Genomic DNA, 16,709 nt, shown 5'->3' with positions numbered 1-16,709 from the left:
GTTGTACACGTTTGACAGAGTTCCTTCTTCTACCATACAAGACATTGTTTCAAGGTTGTCATTGTGTTCCTCTCTGTAGTACTATACAGTGTGTAGAATAATAACTCCACTGTGTTCTACTTGTCTTTCTCTCCTCTGTCAGGTTCGGCTCAGCTGTCAGAGCTTGGAGGGAGAGGTTGGCCCTCACCTCACCAGAGAACCTGCAGGAAGCCTGGCAGTAAGGTCCTCGAAGTGTGTGTGTGTGTGTGTGTGTGTGTGTGTGTGTGTGTGTGTGTGTGTGTGTGTGTGTGTGTGTGTGTGTGTGTGTGTGTGTGTGTGTGTGTGTGTGTGTGTGTGTGTGTGTGTGCATGTGTAAGCCTGGCTGTGAGGCGGTCTGATGTTTCTGTATGGTGTCTCTGCTGTTGAGGGCTCTTTGTTGTTCTCTCTCTCTTTCCCTGGTCTCTAGCTCTACTTCAGTAGAGAGGCAGTTCTCTGCCTGTATGGAGACTGGAGAGATTTCACATAGTGCTTTAGTCACATGCTATGCAGTGACGTCTTTCAAAAGTATTTCAAAGTGCGTGTGTGTGCGTGCATGTATTTGTGCATCCGTATCAAATCAAACTTTATTTGTCACATGCGCCGAGTACAAGAAGTGTAGACTTTACCGTGAAATGATTACTTACAAGCCCTTAACCAACAGTGCAGTTCAAGAAGAGTTAAGAAAATATTTACCAAGTAGACTAAAATAAAAAGTAACACAATAAGAATATAAATAACGAGGCTATATACAGGGGGCACCGGTACCGAGTCAGTGTGGAGGCTATATACAGGGGGCACCGGTACAGAGTCAGTGTGGAGGCTATATACAGGGGGCACCAGTACCGAGTCAATGTGCGGGGGTACAGGTTAATTGAGGTAATTTGTACATGTAGGTAGGGGTGAAGTGACTATGCATAGATAATAAACAGCGAGTAGCAGCAGTGTACAAAAGGGAGGGGGGGTCAATGTAAATTGTCCAGTGGCGATTTTATTAATTGTGCAGCAGTCTTATGGCTTGGGGGTAGAAGCTGTTGAGGAGCCTTTTGGTCCTAGACTTGGCACTCTGGTACCGCTTGCTGTGCGGTAGCAGAGTAAACAGTCTATAACTTGGGTGACTGGAGTCTCTGACAATTTTATGGGCTTTCCTCTGACACCGCCTATTATATAGGTCCTGGATGGCAGGAAGCTTGGCCCCAGTGATGTACTGGGCCGTTCGCACTACCTTCTGTAGCGCCTTACGGTCAGATGTCGAGCAGTTGCCATAGCAGGCGGTGATGCAACCGGTCAGGATGCTCTCGATGGTGCAGCTGTAGAACCTTTTGAGGATCTGGGGACCAATGCCAAATCTTTTCAGTCTCCTGAGGGGGAAACGGTTTGGTTGTGCCCTCGTCACGACTGTCTTGGTATGTTTGGACCATGATAGTTCGTTGGTGATGTGGACACCAAGGAACTTGAAACTCTCGACCCGCTCCACTACAGCCTCGTCGATGTTAATGGGGGCCTATTCGGCCCGCCTTTTCCTGTAGTCCACGATCAGCTCCTTTGTCTTGCTCACATTGAGGGAGAGGTTGTTGTTGTCCTGGCACCACACTGCCAATATTTTTACCTCCTCCCTATAGGCTGTCTCATCGTTGTCGGTGATCAGGCCTACCACTGTTGTATCGTCAGCAAACTTAATGATGGTGTTGGAGTCGTGTTTAGCCACGCAGTCGTGGGTGAACAGGGAATACAGGAGGGGACTAAGTACACACCCCTGAGGGGCCCCAGTGTTAAGGATCAGCGTGGCAGACGTGTTGTTGCCTACTCTTACCACCTGGGGGTGGCCCGTCAGGAAGTCCAGGATCCTTAGCTTAGTGATGAGCTTCGTGGTCACTATGGCGTTGAACGCTGAGCTGTAGTCAATGAACAGCATTCTCAGATAGGTGTTCTTTTCGTCCAGGTGGGAAAGGACAGTGTGGAGTGCGATTGAGATTGCGTCATCTGGGGATCTTTTAGGGCGGTATGTGAATTGGAGTGGGTCTAGGGTGTCCGGGGGGATGCTGTTGATGTGAGCCATGACCAGCCTTTCAAAGCACTTCATGGCTACCGACGTGAGTGCCACGGGGCGGTAATCATTTAGGCAGGTTACCTTCGCTTCCTTGGGCACAGGGACTATGGTGGTCTGCTTGAAACATGTAGGTTTTACAGACTCTGTCAGGGAGAGGTTGAAAATGTCAGTAAAGACACTTGACAGTTGGTCCGCGCATGTTTTTAGTACACGTCCTGGTAATCAGTCTGGCCCAGCGGCTTTGTGAATGTTGACATGTTTAAAGGTTTTGTTCACATCGGCTACTGAGAGCGTTATCACACAGTCATCCAGAACAGCTGGTGCTCTTGTGCATGCTTCAGTGTTGCGTGCCTCGAAGTGAGCATAAAAGGCATTTAGCTCGTCTGGTAGGCTCGTGTCACTGGGCAGCTCACGTCTGGGTTTCCCTTTGTAGTCCGTAATAGTTTTCAAGCCCTGCCATGTCTGACGAGCGTCAGAGCCGGTGTAGTAGCATTCAATCTTAATCCTGTATTGACACTTTGCTTGTTTGATGGTGCGTGTGTGCGTTTGCGTGTGCATGTGCCTTTGTGCAGCTGTGTGTATTTGTGAGTGTGCGTACAAGCATGCTTGCGTGTGTGTTTGCTTGGCTGCACACGGATGTGTATGGCTCTGACCATGTGTCTCTTTCTCTCCTCCAGGTGGGTCCAGGGTTTACAGTGTTCAGGGAGCAGGAACACCATGGCTGCTCTGAGGCTGCCTCTGGAGGGGGACCTCCATGGGGGTGGGACACTCCCCCTCACTCCCTCTCCTCTTCTCCCTCCGTCTCCCCCTCTCACCCAGGGCCTCTACCTCTTCACCAGCGGAGTGCCTGACCAGGAAATTGTATGACACTGTCCTGGCAACAGTTATATCAATTGGTGATGATGACTCATGTTGGTGAACATTAGAACGGGTATAGGAAGAGCTGATCTGAAATCAGTTCTTTAGCCACAGAGAGTAACCATATACTGTTACACTGGTCGCACTTCATCCCAACAGGGCACTATAATAGAGACATGCTTCCCTCTGGTGCCCTCTGCTGCTGGAAATGAGTTAATGCACTAGCTAGGTGTCACTGATATACTGTGCCTACATATTCATATGCCCATGCTTGTTGTCTGGCAGCTGTACGTTTCTATGAACATGTGAATTCATTTTTTATTTAAAAACAACTCTTCTCTCGACAAGTCAAATGAATGACAATCAATCCAGAACAAGTCTCTAGTTGCTCTGTTCCCAGGCAACGGTGTCTTCATATGTGTCAGAGTGCTGCAGTGGCCGGCCTCTACGTCTCCACATCTGTCTGTTGACTGGAGAGGAGACAGAGGCACAGACGGAGGCACAGACGGAGGGTTGCCCTCCACCTCACCATGCCACCAGGGAGGAGACTGCTGGGGCACTGAGGGAACTGGCACAAGCTGGCAACGGACGCTTCCACTGGATCAGTGAGACAGGTATGTGAGAATTCACACACACACAATCTTCATGAAGACTTCAAAAAGTGCTATGGAAAAATAGATTACTCCACTATCAAGTGGCACCTTGAAGAAATGAGCACCAGTGATGACAGTAGAAGTAGAACACTTACCCACCACAGAGGTGATTACTTCCTGGAGGGGCTACCAGCCAGCTGTGTGAACCCACTTATCCCCCAGCTAATGGCCTATTCAACAGTTACTCCTTCTATACTGTGTGTGTGTGTGTGTGTGTGTGTGTGTGTGTGTGTGTGTGTGTGTGTGTGTGTGTGTGTGTGTGTGTGTGTGTGTGTGTGTGTGTGTGTGTGTGTGTGTGTGTGTGTGTGTGCGTGCGTGCGTGCGTGCGTGCGTGCGTGCGTGCGTGCGTGCGTGCGTGCGTGCGTGCGTGCGTGCGTGCGTGCGTGCGTGCGTGCGTGCGTGCGTGCGTGCGTGCGTGCGTGCGTGCGTGCGTGCGTGCGTGCGTGCGTGCGTGCGTGCGTGCGTGCGTGCGTGCGTGCGTGCGTGCGTGCGTGCGTGCGTGCGTGCGTGCGTGCGCATGTTGCCTGTCTGTCTGTGTGTGTGTATATAAGCATGTTGCCTGTCTGTCTGTGTGTATGTGATACTGGGTGGAAACCCTGAGCCCTGGTCTGTCCTGTCCTCTCACTGCAGGCATCCTGGAGAGCGATGACATCACTGCTCTGATTGGAGAGATGGAGAGGGCTGCTACTTATTGGCAGAAGGTGAGATTGGAACAGCATGGGGAAGGGAGAGTGCTAAACAGCAGCAACAACAACGGCTTACACACATCTGTCCTAAACTACTCAAAACATTTAGATTCAGATACTAGTCATATGTATTGACAACATACTGTAAGGTATTCTGTTTACATTATTTTAATGGGGGGATTTTTTTTCAACCACTTTAACATTGTAAGACTGGCATTGCAAATCTATCCATTGCTAGTTAAAGGATGACCTGTATCTCTTTGTATTTCTGTGTGTGGCTCCAGAGCGCCATGCTGGTGGACTCCCTGACCCAGAAGTCTGACTGTAGGTGCCCAGGGGAGGATCTCTCTCCTGGGGACAAAGCTCCGGCCCAGTCCCCCCTGGCCTGGAGACGCAGAGACAGACCACTGCCCCCACCGCGACCCACAGCACTCACCCTCGCCAGGCTGGTTAGAGCACACACATACGCACGGATGTACGAACACACACACAAACACACACAATAATATTTTCTCCTCTTTGTCCTCTCTCATTTCAACATCAAACAACACTTTCAACATTTCTTTCTCAACTCTCAACTAACAAACAGAATATCAGATGAAAGATTATTTTAGAAATGCCTCATCTTGGGCCGAGACAAAGTAGGATGCTAATAAATATGGAGTGGATGTTATAATGTTTTGTGTCGATGCTACATAAGACCGCATGAAAGCATTTATGAAGATTATATAAACATATATAGGGCATTATGATGCTTTATGTCATGCAAATAAAGGTTTTATGAGTGCTTTATACTGCATATCACCACTCCAAGTAAAGGTTTACATAAGTTTTTATTTTCTGCTGACAGCAAATGAAGGAAGGCCGAACAAACAAGCATTCCTCCTCTCAGAAGGCTCTCGCATGGCGTCCCAGCAGTGCCACATCTGCTATCCCACCGGGTGAGTCAGCATTCTAGCCTGGTTAAACCAGACTGAATCAGTTTTAATGCCGGGCTGGAAGTTTACCAGCGGTATCTAGGTAAACTTCCCCCGTGGGTGACTGACAGTTCAGTGGAGTGAAGGTTGTGTCTCAGGTGAGTGTCAGGCAGGGGCTAGAGCAGGGCCCAGTTCATTAGGCACCAAACAGAAACAAACAGTCTAAAACATGGAATGCTAGACAGAGCAACTGTCACCTTTCTGTGCCACAATGAGTGCAGTAAGTACCAGTTCACTGCTGCTCCTGTCCCAACCCCAGTCAAAGTGAGTGCCAGACTAAAAGTTAATAAACTATTAATCAAATGGAGGATGGCTCCAGTTCATCAAAGTCCTTTGCATGAGGAATTAAATCCATGTTGGGTCGGTAAGGAGTTACCCGTATTTCCAACGGGTATGTTGACCTTCACTTTATCATTCTCTCTACAGAATCTTTGTGTCTTCAAGATGCTTTTAAAGATGTGAAGAGTAGACTAGGGCTTTGTCCCAGATGGCACCCTTTTCCCTACAGTACCAGTCAAAAGTTTGGACACACCTACTCATTCAAGGGTTTTTCTTTATTTTTACTATTTTCTACATTGTAGAATAATAGTGAAGACATCAAACTATGAAATAACACATATGGAATCATGTAGTAACCAAAAAAGTGTTAAACAAATCAAAATATATTTTATATTTGAGATTCTTCAAAGTAGCCACCCTTTGCCTTGATGCCAGCTTTGCACACTCTTGGCATTCTCTTAACCAGCTTCATGAGGTAGTCACCTGGAATGCATTTCAATTAACAGGTGTGCCTTGTTAAAAGTTAATTTGTGGAATTTCTTTCCTTCTTAATTCTTTGAGTCAATCAGTTGTGTTGTGACAAGGTAGGGGTGGGTATACAGAAGATAGCCCTATTTGGTAAAAGACCAAGTCCATATTATGGTAAGAACAGCTCAAATAAGCAAAGAGAAATGACAGTCCATCATTACTTTAAGACATGAAGGTCAGTCAATCAGTCAAAAATGTAAAGAACTTTTAATGTTTTTTCAAGTGCAGTCACAAAAACCATCAAGCACTATGATGAAACTGGCTCTCATGAGGACCGCCACAGGAAAGGAAGACCCAGAGTTACCTCTGCTGCAGTAAGTTCATTAGAGTTAACTGCACCTCAGATTGCAGCCCAAGTTCAAGTAGAGTTCAAGTAACAGACACATCTCAAAATCAACTGTTCAGAGAAGACTGCATGAATCAGGCCTTCATGGTCAAATTGCTGCAAAGAAACCTCTACTAAAGGACACCAATAAGAAGAAGAGACTTGCTTGGGCCAAGAAACACGAGCAAAGGATGTGGAAATCTGTCCTTTGGTCTGATGAGTCCAAATTTGGGATTTTTGGTTCCAACCGCTGTGTCTTTGTGAGACGCAGAGTAGGTGAACGGATGTTCTCCGCATGTGTGGTTCCCACCGTAAAGCATGGAGAAGGAGGTGTTATGGTGCGGGGGTGCTTTGCTGGTGACACTGTCAGTGATTTATTTAGAATTCAAGGCACACTTAATCAGCATGGCTACCACAGCATTCTGCAGCGATACGCCATCCCATCTGGTTTGCGCTTAATGGGACTATCATTTGTTTTTCAACAGGACAATGACCCAAAACACACCTCCAGGCTGTGTAAGGGCTACTTGACCAAGAAGGAGAGTGATGGAGTGCTGCATCAGAAGACCTGGCCTCCACAATCACCTGACTTCAACCCAATTGAGATGGTTTGGGATGAGTTGGACCGCAGAGTTAAGGAAATGCAGCCAACAAGTGTTCAACATATGTGGGAACTCCTTCAAGACTGTTGGAAAAGCATTCCTCATGAAGCTGGTTGAGAGAATGCCAAGAGTGTGCAAAGCTGTCATCAAGGCAAAGGGTGGCTACTTTGAAGAATCTAAAAGATATATATATAAAACACTTTTTTGGTTACTACATGATTCCCTATGTGTTATTTCAAGGCATTGATGTCTTCACTACTTTTCTACAATGTAGAAAATAGTGAAAATGAATAGGGGTCCAAACATTTGACTGGTACTGTATACAGTGGTGTAAAGTATTTCAGTAAAAATACTTTAAAGTACTACTTAAGTAGTTTTTTGGGTATCTGTACTTTACTATTTATATTTTTGACAACCTTTACTTTTACTTCACTACATTCCTAAATAAAAGAATGTACTTTTTACTCCATACATTTTCCCTGACACCCAAAAGTACTCGTTACATTTTGAGTGCTTAGCAGGACAGGAAAATGGTCAAATTCACACACTTATCAAGAGAACATCCCTGGTCATCTCTACTGCCTCTGATCTGGCAGACTTACTAAACACAAATGCTTCGTTTGTAAATTATGTCTGACTGTTGGAGTGTGCCCTTGACTTTCCGTAAATAAAAAAGAAAAGAAAATGGTGCTGTCTAGTTTGCTTAATATAAGGAATTTGAAATAATTGATACTTTTACTTTTGATACTTAAGTATATTTGAGCAATTACATTTACTTTTGATACTTAAGTATATTTAAAACCGAATACTTTTAGACTTTTACTCAAGTAGTATTTTACTGGGTGTCACGGCTGTCGTAAGAACGGGACCAAGGCGCAGCAGATGTTGAGTTCCACATATTTAATTCAAAGAGAAACTTAAACAAAACAAAATATATCAATAAACGAACAACTAAACGTGACTACGTGGTGCACAAACACAAAACAATATCCCAAAAACACAGGTGGGAAAAATAGCTACTTAAATATGATCCCCAATTAGAGACAACGATTACCAACTGCCTCTAATTGGGAATCATACAAAACACCAACATAGAAAATATAAACTAGAACACAACATAGAAATTATGAACTAGAATACCCCCTAGTCACGCCCTGACCTACTACACCATAGAGAAACAAGGGCTCTCTATGGTCAGGGCGTGACACTGGGTGACTTTCACTTTTACTTGAGTAATTTCCTATTAAGGTATCTTTACTTTTACTCAAGTATGACAATTGTGTACTTTTTCCATCACTGACTGTATATCGTGCACTACTTTTGACCAGAGCCCTATGGGCTATATAGGAAATAGGGTGGCATTTGAGACACAGCCTAGCAGTCACTTAGGTCTTGTTTTCTCAGTAATGAGGTTTCTCTCCTCAGGTACATCACCACCCCGTCAGCCAAGGTCAGGGTTTCTCCCCTGGTACATCATCACCCCGTCAGCCAGGGTTAGGGATTCTCCCCTGGTACATCACCACCCCGTCAGCCAGGATTAGGGATTCTCCCCTGGTACATCACCACCCCGTCAGCCAGGGTTAGGGATTCTCCCCTGGTACATCATCACCCCGTTAGCCAGGGTTAGGGATTCTCCCCTGGTACATCACCACCCCATCAGCCAGGGTTAGGGATTCTCCCCTGGTACATCATCACCCCGTTAGCCAGGGTTAGGGTTTCTCCTCAGGTACATCATCACCCCGTCAGCCAGGGTTAGGGATTCTCCCCTCAGGTACATCATCACCCCGTCAGCCAGGGTTAGGGATTCTCCCCTCAGGTACATCATCACCCCGTCAGCCAGGGTTAGGGATTCTCCCCTGGTACATCATCACCCCGTCAGCCAGGGTTAGGGTTTCTCCCCTGGTACATCATCACCCCGTCAGCCAGGGTTAGGGATTCTCCCCTCAGGTACATCATCACCCCGTCAGCCAGGGTTAGGGATTCTCCCCTGGTACATCATCACTCCGTCAGCCAGGGTTAGGGATTCTCCCCTGGTACATCATCACCCCGTCAGCCAGGGTTAGGATTTCTCCCCTCAGGTACATCATCACCCCGTCAGCCAGGGTTAGGGTTTCTCCCCTGGTACATCATCACCCCGTTAGCCAGGGTTAGGGATTCTCCCCTGGTACATCATCACCCCGTCAGCCAGGGTTAGGGATTCTCCCCTGGTACATCATCACCCCGTCAGCCAGGGTTAGGGATTCTCCCCTGGTACATCGTCAGCCAGGGTTAGGGATTCTCCCCTGGTACATCATCACCCCGTTAGCCAGGGTTAGGGTTTCTCCCCTGGTACATCATCACCCCGTTAGCCAGGGTTAGGGATTCTCCCCTGGTACATCATCACCCCGTCCGCCAGGGTTAGGGATTCTCCCCTGGTACATCATCACCCCGTTATCTAGGGTTAGGGATTCTCCCCTGGTACATCATCACCCCGTTAGCTAGGGTTAGGAATTCTCCCCTGGTACATCATCACCCCGTTAGCTAGGGTTAGGGATTCTCCCCTGGTACATCATCACCCCGTTAGCTAGGGTTAGGAATTCTCCCCTGGTACATCATCACCCCGTCAGCCAGGGTTAGCGTTTCTCTCCTCAGGTACATCATCACCCCGTCAGCCAGGGTTAGGGATTCTCCTCTCAGGTACATAATCACCCCGTCAGCCAGGGTTAGGGATTCTCCCCTGGTACATCATCACCCCGTCAGCCAGGGTCAGGGTTTCTCCCCTGGTACATCATCACCCCGTCAGCCAAGGTCAGGGTTTCTCCCCTCAGGTACATCATCACCCCGTCAGCCAGGGTTAGGGATTCTCCCCTGGTACATCATCACCCCGTCAGCCAAGGTCAGGGTTTCTCCCCTCAGGTACATCATCACCCCGTCAGCCAGGGTTAGGGATTCTCCCCTGGTACATTATCACCCCGTCAGCCAAGGTCAGGGTTTCTCCCCTCAGGTACATCATCACCCCGTCAGCCAGGGTTAGGGATTCTCCCCTGGTACATCATCACCCCGTCAGCCAAGGTCAGGGTTTCTCCCCTCAGGTACATCATCACCCCGTCAGCCAGGGTCAGGGTTTCTCCCCTCAGGTACATCATCACCCCGTCAGCCAGGGTTAGGGTTTCTCCCCTCAGTGTACTGAATGAAGGATGACTCAGCTCTATTTTTGTCCTCTACTAAAACATTACCCGTCTACCTCAGACTAGCTTTCTTGTTGTTATTGTTGTTGTTGTTTTTTTATTTTTGTTTTCCCAGGGATACACTCATGAGATGAATCGTTGTGTTTTGATAATACAAAACTGCAGATGTTTTTTAGTTTGTATACAAAGGATGAGGTCTTTTTTCAAGTTTAAATAATTGTATGATGTAAAATTGATATAGCCTTTTATTAGAGAGAGTCGCAGAGTACGACCCTGCCTCACGCAGGAAGCGGCGCAGGTCCTAATCCAGGCACTTGTCATCTCCCGTCTGGATTACTGCAACTCGCTGTTGGCTGGGCTCCCTGCCTGTGCCATTAAACCCCTACAACTCATCCAGAACGCCGCAGCCCGTCTGGTGTTCAACTTTCCCAAGTTCTCTCACGTCACCCCGCTCCTCCGCTCTCTCCACTGGCTTCCAGTTGAAGCTCGCATCCGCTACAAGACCATGGTGCTTGCCTACGGAGCTGTGAGGGGAACGGCACCTCCGTACCTTCAGGCTCTGATCAGGCCCTACACCCAAACAAGGGCACTGCGTTCATCCACCTCTGGCCTGCTCGCCTCCCTACCTCTGAGGAAGTACAGTTCCCGCTCAGCCCAGTCAAAACTGTTCGCTGCTCTGGCACCCCAATGGTGGAACAAACTCCCTCACGACGCCAGGTCAGCGGAGTCAATCACCACCTTCCGGAGACACCTGAAACCCCACCTCTTTAAGGAATACCTAGGATAGGATAAAGTAATCCTTCTAACCCCCCCCCCCCTTAAAAGAGTTAGATGCACTATTGTAAAGTGGTTGTTCCACTGGATATCATAAGGTGAATGCACCAATTTGTAAGTCGCTCTGGATAAGAGCGTCTGCTAAATGACTTAAATGTAAATGTAAAATTAGTTAGCTTGTTTGTTTGTTGTGTCTCCTTCAGTACAGCCCATGACTGGTTGGGGTCCAGTAGAGACTAAAGCCAAGCAGAGGAAGCCTTCTCAGGTCTCCCAGTCTGTGTTCTACCTGGAAGATGGTAACTTGGGTAAGAGTGTGTGTGTGTGTGTGTGTGTGTGTGTGTGTGTGTGTGTGTGTGTGTGTGTGTGTGTGTGTGTGTGTGTGTGTGTGTGTGTGTGTGTGTGTGTGTGTGTGTGTGTGTACGTGTGCGTGCTCCTGTGTGCACGTGTGCGTGCTCGTGTGTGCGTGTTGACTTTTTCGGTTGTGATTGTATTTTCCCTATTGTCTTGACCTAGGTGTGGTGTTCAAGTCTTACCCCAAACCTAAAAGTGTCCGAAAGTCCATCCCCTTAGTGACTCTGCCAAAGCAGGAAGAGATCTGCTCGACCAATCGGGTGCAGTATGAGAAATGCATGCCAATCATCAAGTCAACCAATCAGATTGATATATTCATCTAACATCAGCCGCCTTATTTAAATGCTCTAATTATTAGTCGGTCTGATAAGGCAATGTGCTAAAAATGTGTGTGTGTGTGGGGAGGGGCCAATATGCATTTTTTTTCTCATATGTCTCTTGGCCCTGACCTGTAGTGGCTGAAGAGGTTCAGTATTAAGAGGCAGAAGCTTGACATCTATAAGCTGGTGTCTGGACCTGACTGTACTCATCATAAGAAGCTGGTCCCCTCGGTCCTCAAGAGAGTGTCTGCCAAATACTGCTCCATCTTCCCCAGTGTCCACATCAACGTGAGTCAGAGGAGAATGGCTTCAATAACATCTTTTGGCATAAATACAAATTAAAATGCTAGCAACTAAGTTCAAGTACGAGTACAAATGTCCAATGCGGCCAAATGGTGAAAAAATAATTACATTTGATTATAAATAATAATAATATCAGGTTATCCAACCAGCTATCTATCCACTCCCATGCTGGTCTGAGCCTCCTGTCTCTGTCTGTGGTTGTTGTTTCAGGGGATGGTGAAGCACCTGCAGCTGACTCCAGGAGAGTTAAAACAGTACCTTACTCAGACTGAGAGACTCCTGCTGCGCTACATACAGAGGCTGCAATGGCTGCTCTCCGGTATGCCTCTCTTTCGCTCTATGTCTCTGTCACTGTCTCTGTATCTTGTCTGAAGACCTCTGTTCTAGTCATTCTAATTATATGGTACCAAAATACTGAAATATCTATGAATGCCCGATTGAAGGTTGAAGAAACCATAGTGTCTGGCTCCTTCCGCTCACTTCCTCCCCAGGTAGCAGGTGTGTGTTTGGGACGGTGCTGGAGAGGGAGGTGTGTGTGCTGCTGGATGTGTCCGGCTCCATGGCTCCCTGCCTGGGGGAGCTGAAGACCAAGCTGGCCTCTCTCATCTGGGAACAGCTGCATCACAACACAGTCAGGTAAACTTAACCTAAAAAGCTTTGCTTACCCCTGGACACTTCCACTGTTGACTATCCCAGAAAAATAATGAAAAAGGAACTCTGTGTTGGCCTAGACAAACAGGCTCACGTTTCTCTTTCTATCCATCTGTCTGTTTCATAGAGGAAAATTACAGGCAATGGTGACAGTAGAAATTTAAATAACATCTTATTCTAGTTCTGTGGTTGTTACTACTGTAACTTAAGTTCATTATGTTCATATAACCATCTCACCCCTGTTACACTCACACCCATTGGTTATTGTCATATCTAACCCCAGACCCCTTCTCTGACTGTGTCCCAGGTTCTCTCTGCTGGCGTTCTCTGAGGGAGTGAAGGTGTGGCGTCTGGCACTGCAGGAGCCTACAGAGGAGGCATGCCGCGACGCGGTGCAGTGGGCATATCAGCTCAACACCCATGGGGGAACCAACACTCTGGAGGCCCTGCAGGTGACGGGTTTAACCTCACTAGGGTATGTGGGACGCGTCCCACCTCGTCAACAGCCAGTGAAACTGCAGGGCGCCAAATTGAAAACAACAGAAATCCCACAATTAAAATTCCTCAATCATACAAGTATTTTACACCATTTTAAAGATACACTTGTTGTAAATCCAGCCACAGTGTCCGATTTCAAAAAGGCTTTACGACGAAAGCACACCAAACGATTATGTTAGGTCAGCGCCAAGTCACAGAAAAACACAGCCATTTTTCCAGCCAAAGAGAGGAGTCACAAAAAGCAGAAATAGAGATAAAATTAATCACTAACCTTTGATGATCTTCATCAGATGACACTCATAGGACTTCATGTTACACAATACATGTATGTTTTGTTCGGTAAAGTTCATATTTATATCCAAACATCTGAGTTTACATTGGCGCGTTATGTTCAGTAGTTCCAAAACATCCGGTGATTTTGCAGAGAGCCACATCAATTTACAGAAATACTCATAATAAACATTGATAAAAGATACAACTGTTATGCATGGAATTTTAGATCCACTTCTCCTTAATGCAACCGCTGTGTCAGATTTTAAAAAAAACTTTACGGAAAAAGCACACCATGCAATAATCTGAGTACAGCGCTCAGAGACCAAAACAACCCAAACAGATATCCGCCATGTTGTGTAGTCAACAGAAGTCAGAAATAGCATTATAAATATTCACTTACCTTTGATGATCTTCATCAGAATGCACTCCCAGGAATCCCAGTTCCACAAGAAATGTTTGTTTTGTTCGATAATGTCCATCATTTATGTCCAAATACCTCCTTTTTGTTCGCGCGTTTAGCCCAGTAATCAAAATTCATGAGGCGCGATCACTAGGTGTAGACGAAAAGTCAAAAAGTTCCGTTACAGTCCGTAGAAACATGTCAAACGATGTATAGAATCAATCTTTAGGATGTTTTTAACATAAATCTTCAATAATGTTCCAACCGGAGAATTGTCTGCAGAATTGCAATGGAACGCAAGCTAACTATCACGTGAACGCGCGTGGTCAGCTCATGCCTCTCTGGCAGACCTCTGACTCAATCCCCTCTCATTCGCCCCCACTTCACAGTAGAAGCCTCAAACAAGGTTCTAAAGACTGTTGGCATCTAGTGGGAGCCTTGGGAAGTGCAATATGACCCATAGACTCTGTGCATTCGATAGGCAATGAGTTGAAAAACTATAAACCTCAGATTTCCCACTTCCTGGTTGGATTTGGATTTTTTCTCAGGTTTTTGCCTGCCATATTAGTTCTGTTATACTCACAGACATCATTCAAACAGTTTTAGAAACTTCAGAGTGTTTTCTATCCAAATCTACTAATTATATGCATATTCTAGCTTTTATGGCTGAGTAGCAGGCAGTTTAATTTGGGCATGCTTTTCATCCAAAATTCCCAATGCTGCCCCCTACCATAGTGAAGTTAAGTAATAACTGTCATGTTATAACCTCCATATGTATGTTGCCCAGACTGGCTGAGGGTTTGATGATAGTGTGGGCCTGTACCTGCTGTTCTTGGTACATGGCATATGTCATGTTAACCAATTATGTTTATATATGTCATGTTATAACCTCTGTTTGTATGCTCCTTGTCATGTTATAACCTCTGTATGTATACTCCTCAGACTGGCTGTGGGTTTGGGGACAGTGTGGGCCTGTACCTGCTGAGTGATGGGAAGCCAGATTCCAGCTGCAGCCTGGTGCTGAAAGAGACGGAGAGACTGACCACAGGGAACCACATTACTATTCACACTGTCTCATTCAACTGCACAGACAGGTCTGACTATATGATTGATGGATTTGTACATTGATTGATTTGTACATTTAATCTATTACACGATGACGCTCACTATGACCCTCTATTACACTTCTGACAGCTCAGCCAATGACTTTCTGAAGAAACTGGCCCACCAAACTGGGGGTCGGTACCACCGTTGTCATGACAATGTGGATGCACTCAGTGGGCTGTTGGAATCGGGCCTTAGGGATGGAGATGTGAGTAGACACACACGCACACACAAACACAAGTACGCATGTATACACACCTGAGCGTCATAGCCTCTGTGCTATTAGTCAAACACTGAACCAGCTTTCCCTGTCTCATACCAGTCAGGGGTACGAAGGATGAGTACACAGTAGAGACAGATATTCAAGTTTGAGGGACCTATTGTGAACTGATTCCAACAGGAACCTACCCTGCCGGCCCTTGAGGGAGATGACTTGAGGAGACTGGCTCAGGAAATTGACAAACTGAGACATTTCCGGAAGCAGGCACAGGTCTTCAGGTTTGTCTTACAGTGAGCAAATGGGTTAAATTTAGCATAAAAACTGTTGTCCATGACTGACCTTGACCTGTTTTTGACAGGGAAATCATTTTGGAAAAGAAGAATCCAGAGGAAACAACAAGAATCAACCAAACAGACTAGATTACTGTAAACCCAAGAATTTGACTTCAATGATTTTATATACACATTTGTAATTCAGATTTTCAATGACTAAATATATGAAGAAAGTAGTTGTTAAGAGATTAAAACTGGTGTGCATGAATTTTGTCGGATTAACCATATACTGTACACAGTTCTATTTGACCTAATTTGGGTGTGCAGTATGCTTTGTTCAGATTGACAAACCTCTGCTTTTCTTAATTTAAAACTAGAATGCTTAGTTGCTACATTCATTTTTTACTTATAAATTATTTCTATATGTACCCATTGATTCTTGAAGAATATAATTTATAAATGCCTCATGAGCTTACTTCAACTGTCATACCCATCAGAAAGCTTGTTTTACTCCAATGTTTGTAAAAAATAAAAAATAAAAAATGTGAACAAACACTATATAGCCTGAAGAGGCAGGGCTGACCACTTTGGTATTGTTTCTCTAAAAACAGCTAATAACCTTATTGTGTTATATTGTTTCTATGTACCAATGAACATATCGGCATGAATAAAACAAATGATTCCATGATGTCTGTTATAAATAATATGAGCATGTCTAATATAAGCATGTCTAAAATTAACATGTCTAAAATTAACATGTCTAATATGAACATGTCTAATATGAACATGTCTAATATGAACATGTCTAACATGAACATGTCTAAAATGAACATGTCTAATATGAGCATGTCTAAAATGAGCATGTCTAATATGAGCATTCCTAATATGAGCATGTCTAATATAAGCATGTCTAAAATTAACATGTCTAATATGAGCATGTCTAATATGAACATGTCTAATATGAGCATGTCTAAAATGAACATGTCTAATATGAGCATGTCTAAAATGAACATGTCTAATATGAGCATGTCTAATATGAACATGTCTAATATGAACATGTCTAATATGAACATGTCTAGTATGAACATGTCTAATATGAACATGTCTAAAATGAACATGTCTAATATGAGCATGTCTAATATGAACATGTCTAATATGAACATGTCTAATATAAACATTCCTAATATGAACATGTCTAGTATGAACATGTCTAATATGAACATGTCTAAAATGAACATGTCTAATATGAGCATGTCTAATATGAGCATGCCTAATATGAACATGTCTAATATGAACATGTCTAATATGAACATGTCTAATATAAACATTCCTAATATGAACATGTCTAATATGAGCATGTCTAATATTAACATGTCTATTATGAACATGTCTAATATGAACAT

General features: G+C 45.2%; 1 protein-coding gene across 1 annotated transcript in view; it reads left to right on the top strand.

Annotated features, from left to right (window-relative positions):
* The window catches only part of vwa3a (von Willebrand factor A domain containing 3A), a 30,655-nt gene extending 15,327 nt beyond the window's left edge, over window positions 1-15,328 (top strand). Inside the window, exons 16-31 of the mRNA XM_038985712.1 lie at window positions 143-217; window positions 2,743-2,926; window positions 3,324-3,537; window positions 4,207-4,277; window positions 4,547-4,711; window positions 8,399-8,527; window positions 9,713-9,848; window positions 11,118-11,219; window positions 11,428-11,525; window positions 11,721-11,873; window positions 12,099-12,207; window positions 12,380-12,524; window positions 12,847-12,991; window positions 14,653-14,804; window positions 14,905-15,022; window positions 15,215-15,328. Coding sequence (XP_038841640.1) covers window positions 143-217; window positions 2,743-2,926; window positions 3,324-3,537; window positions 4,207-4,277; window positions 4,547-4,711; window positions 8,399-8,527; window positions 9,713-9,848; window positions 11,118-11,219; window positions 11,428-11,525; window positions 11,721-11,873; window positions 12,099-12,207; window positions 12,380-12,524; window positions 12,847-12,991; window positions 14,653-14,804; window positions 14,905-15,022; window positions 15,215-15,328 — 2,110 coding nt within the window. The remainder of the gene's footprint in view (window positions 1-142; window positions 218-2,742; window positions 2,927-3,323; window positions 3,538-4,206; window positions 4,278-4,546; window positions 4,712-8,398; window positions 8,528-9,712; window positions 9,849-11,117; window positions 11,220-11,427; window positions 11,526-11,720; window positions 11,874-12,098; window positions 12,208-12,379; window positions 12,525-12,846; window positions 12,992-14,652; window positions 14,805-14,904; window positions 15,023-15,214) is intronic.
* The last annotated feature ends 1,381 nt before the right edge of the window (window positions 15,329-16,709 follow it).

This window comes from Salvelinus namaycush, unplaced genomic scaffold (assembly GCF_016432855.1).
Source record: "Salvelinus namaycush isolate Seneca unplaced genomic scaffold, SaNama_1.0 Scaffold37, whole genome shotgun sequence".
Lineage (NCBI taxonomy): Eukaryota > Metazoa > Chordata > Actinopteri > Salmoniformes > Salmonidae > Salvelinus > Salvelinus namaycush.
Note: the sequence above shows the minus strand (reverse complement) of the source record. Positions and strands in the feature narration are given on the sequence as shown.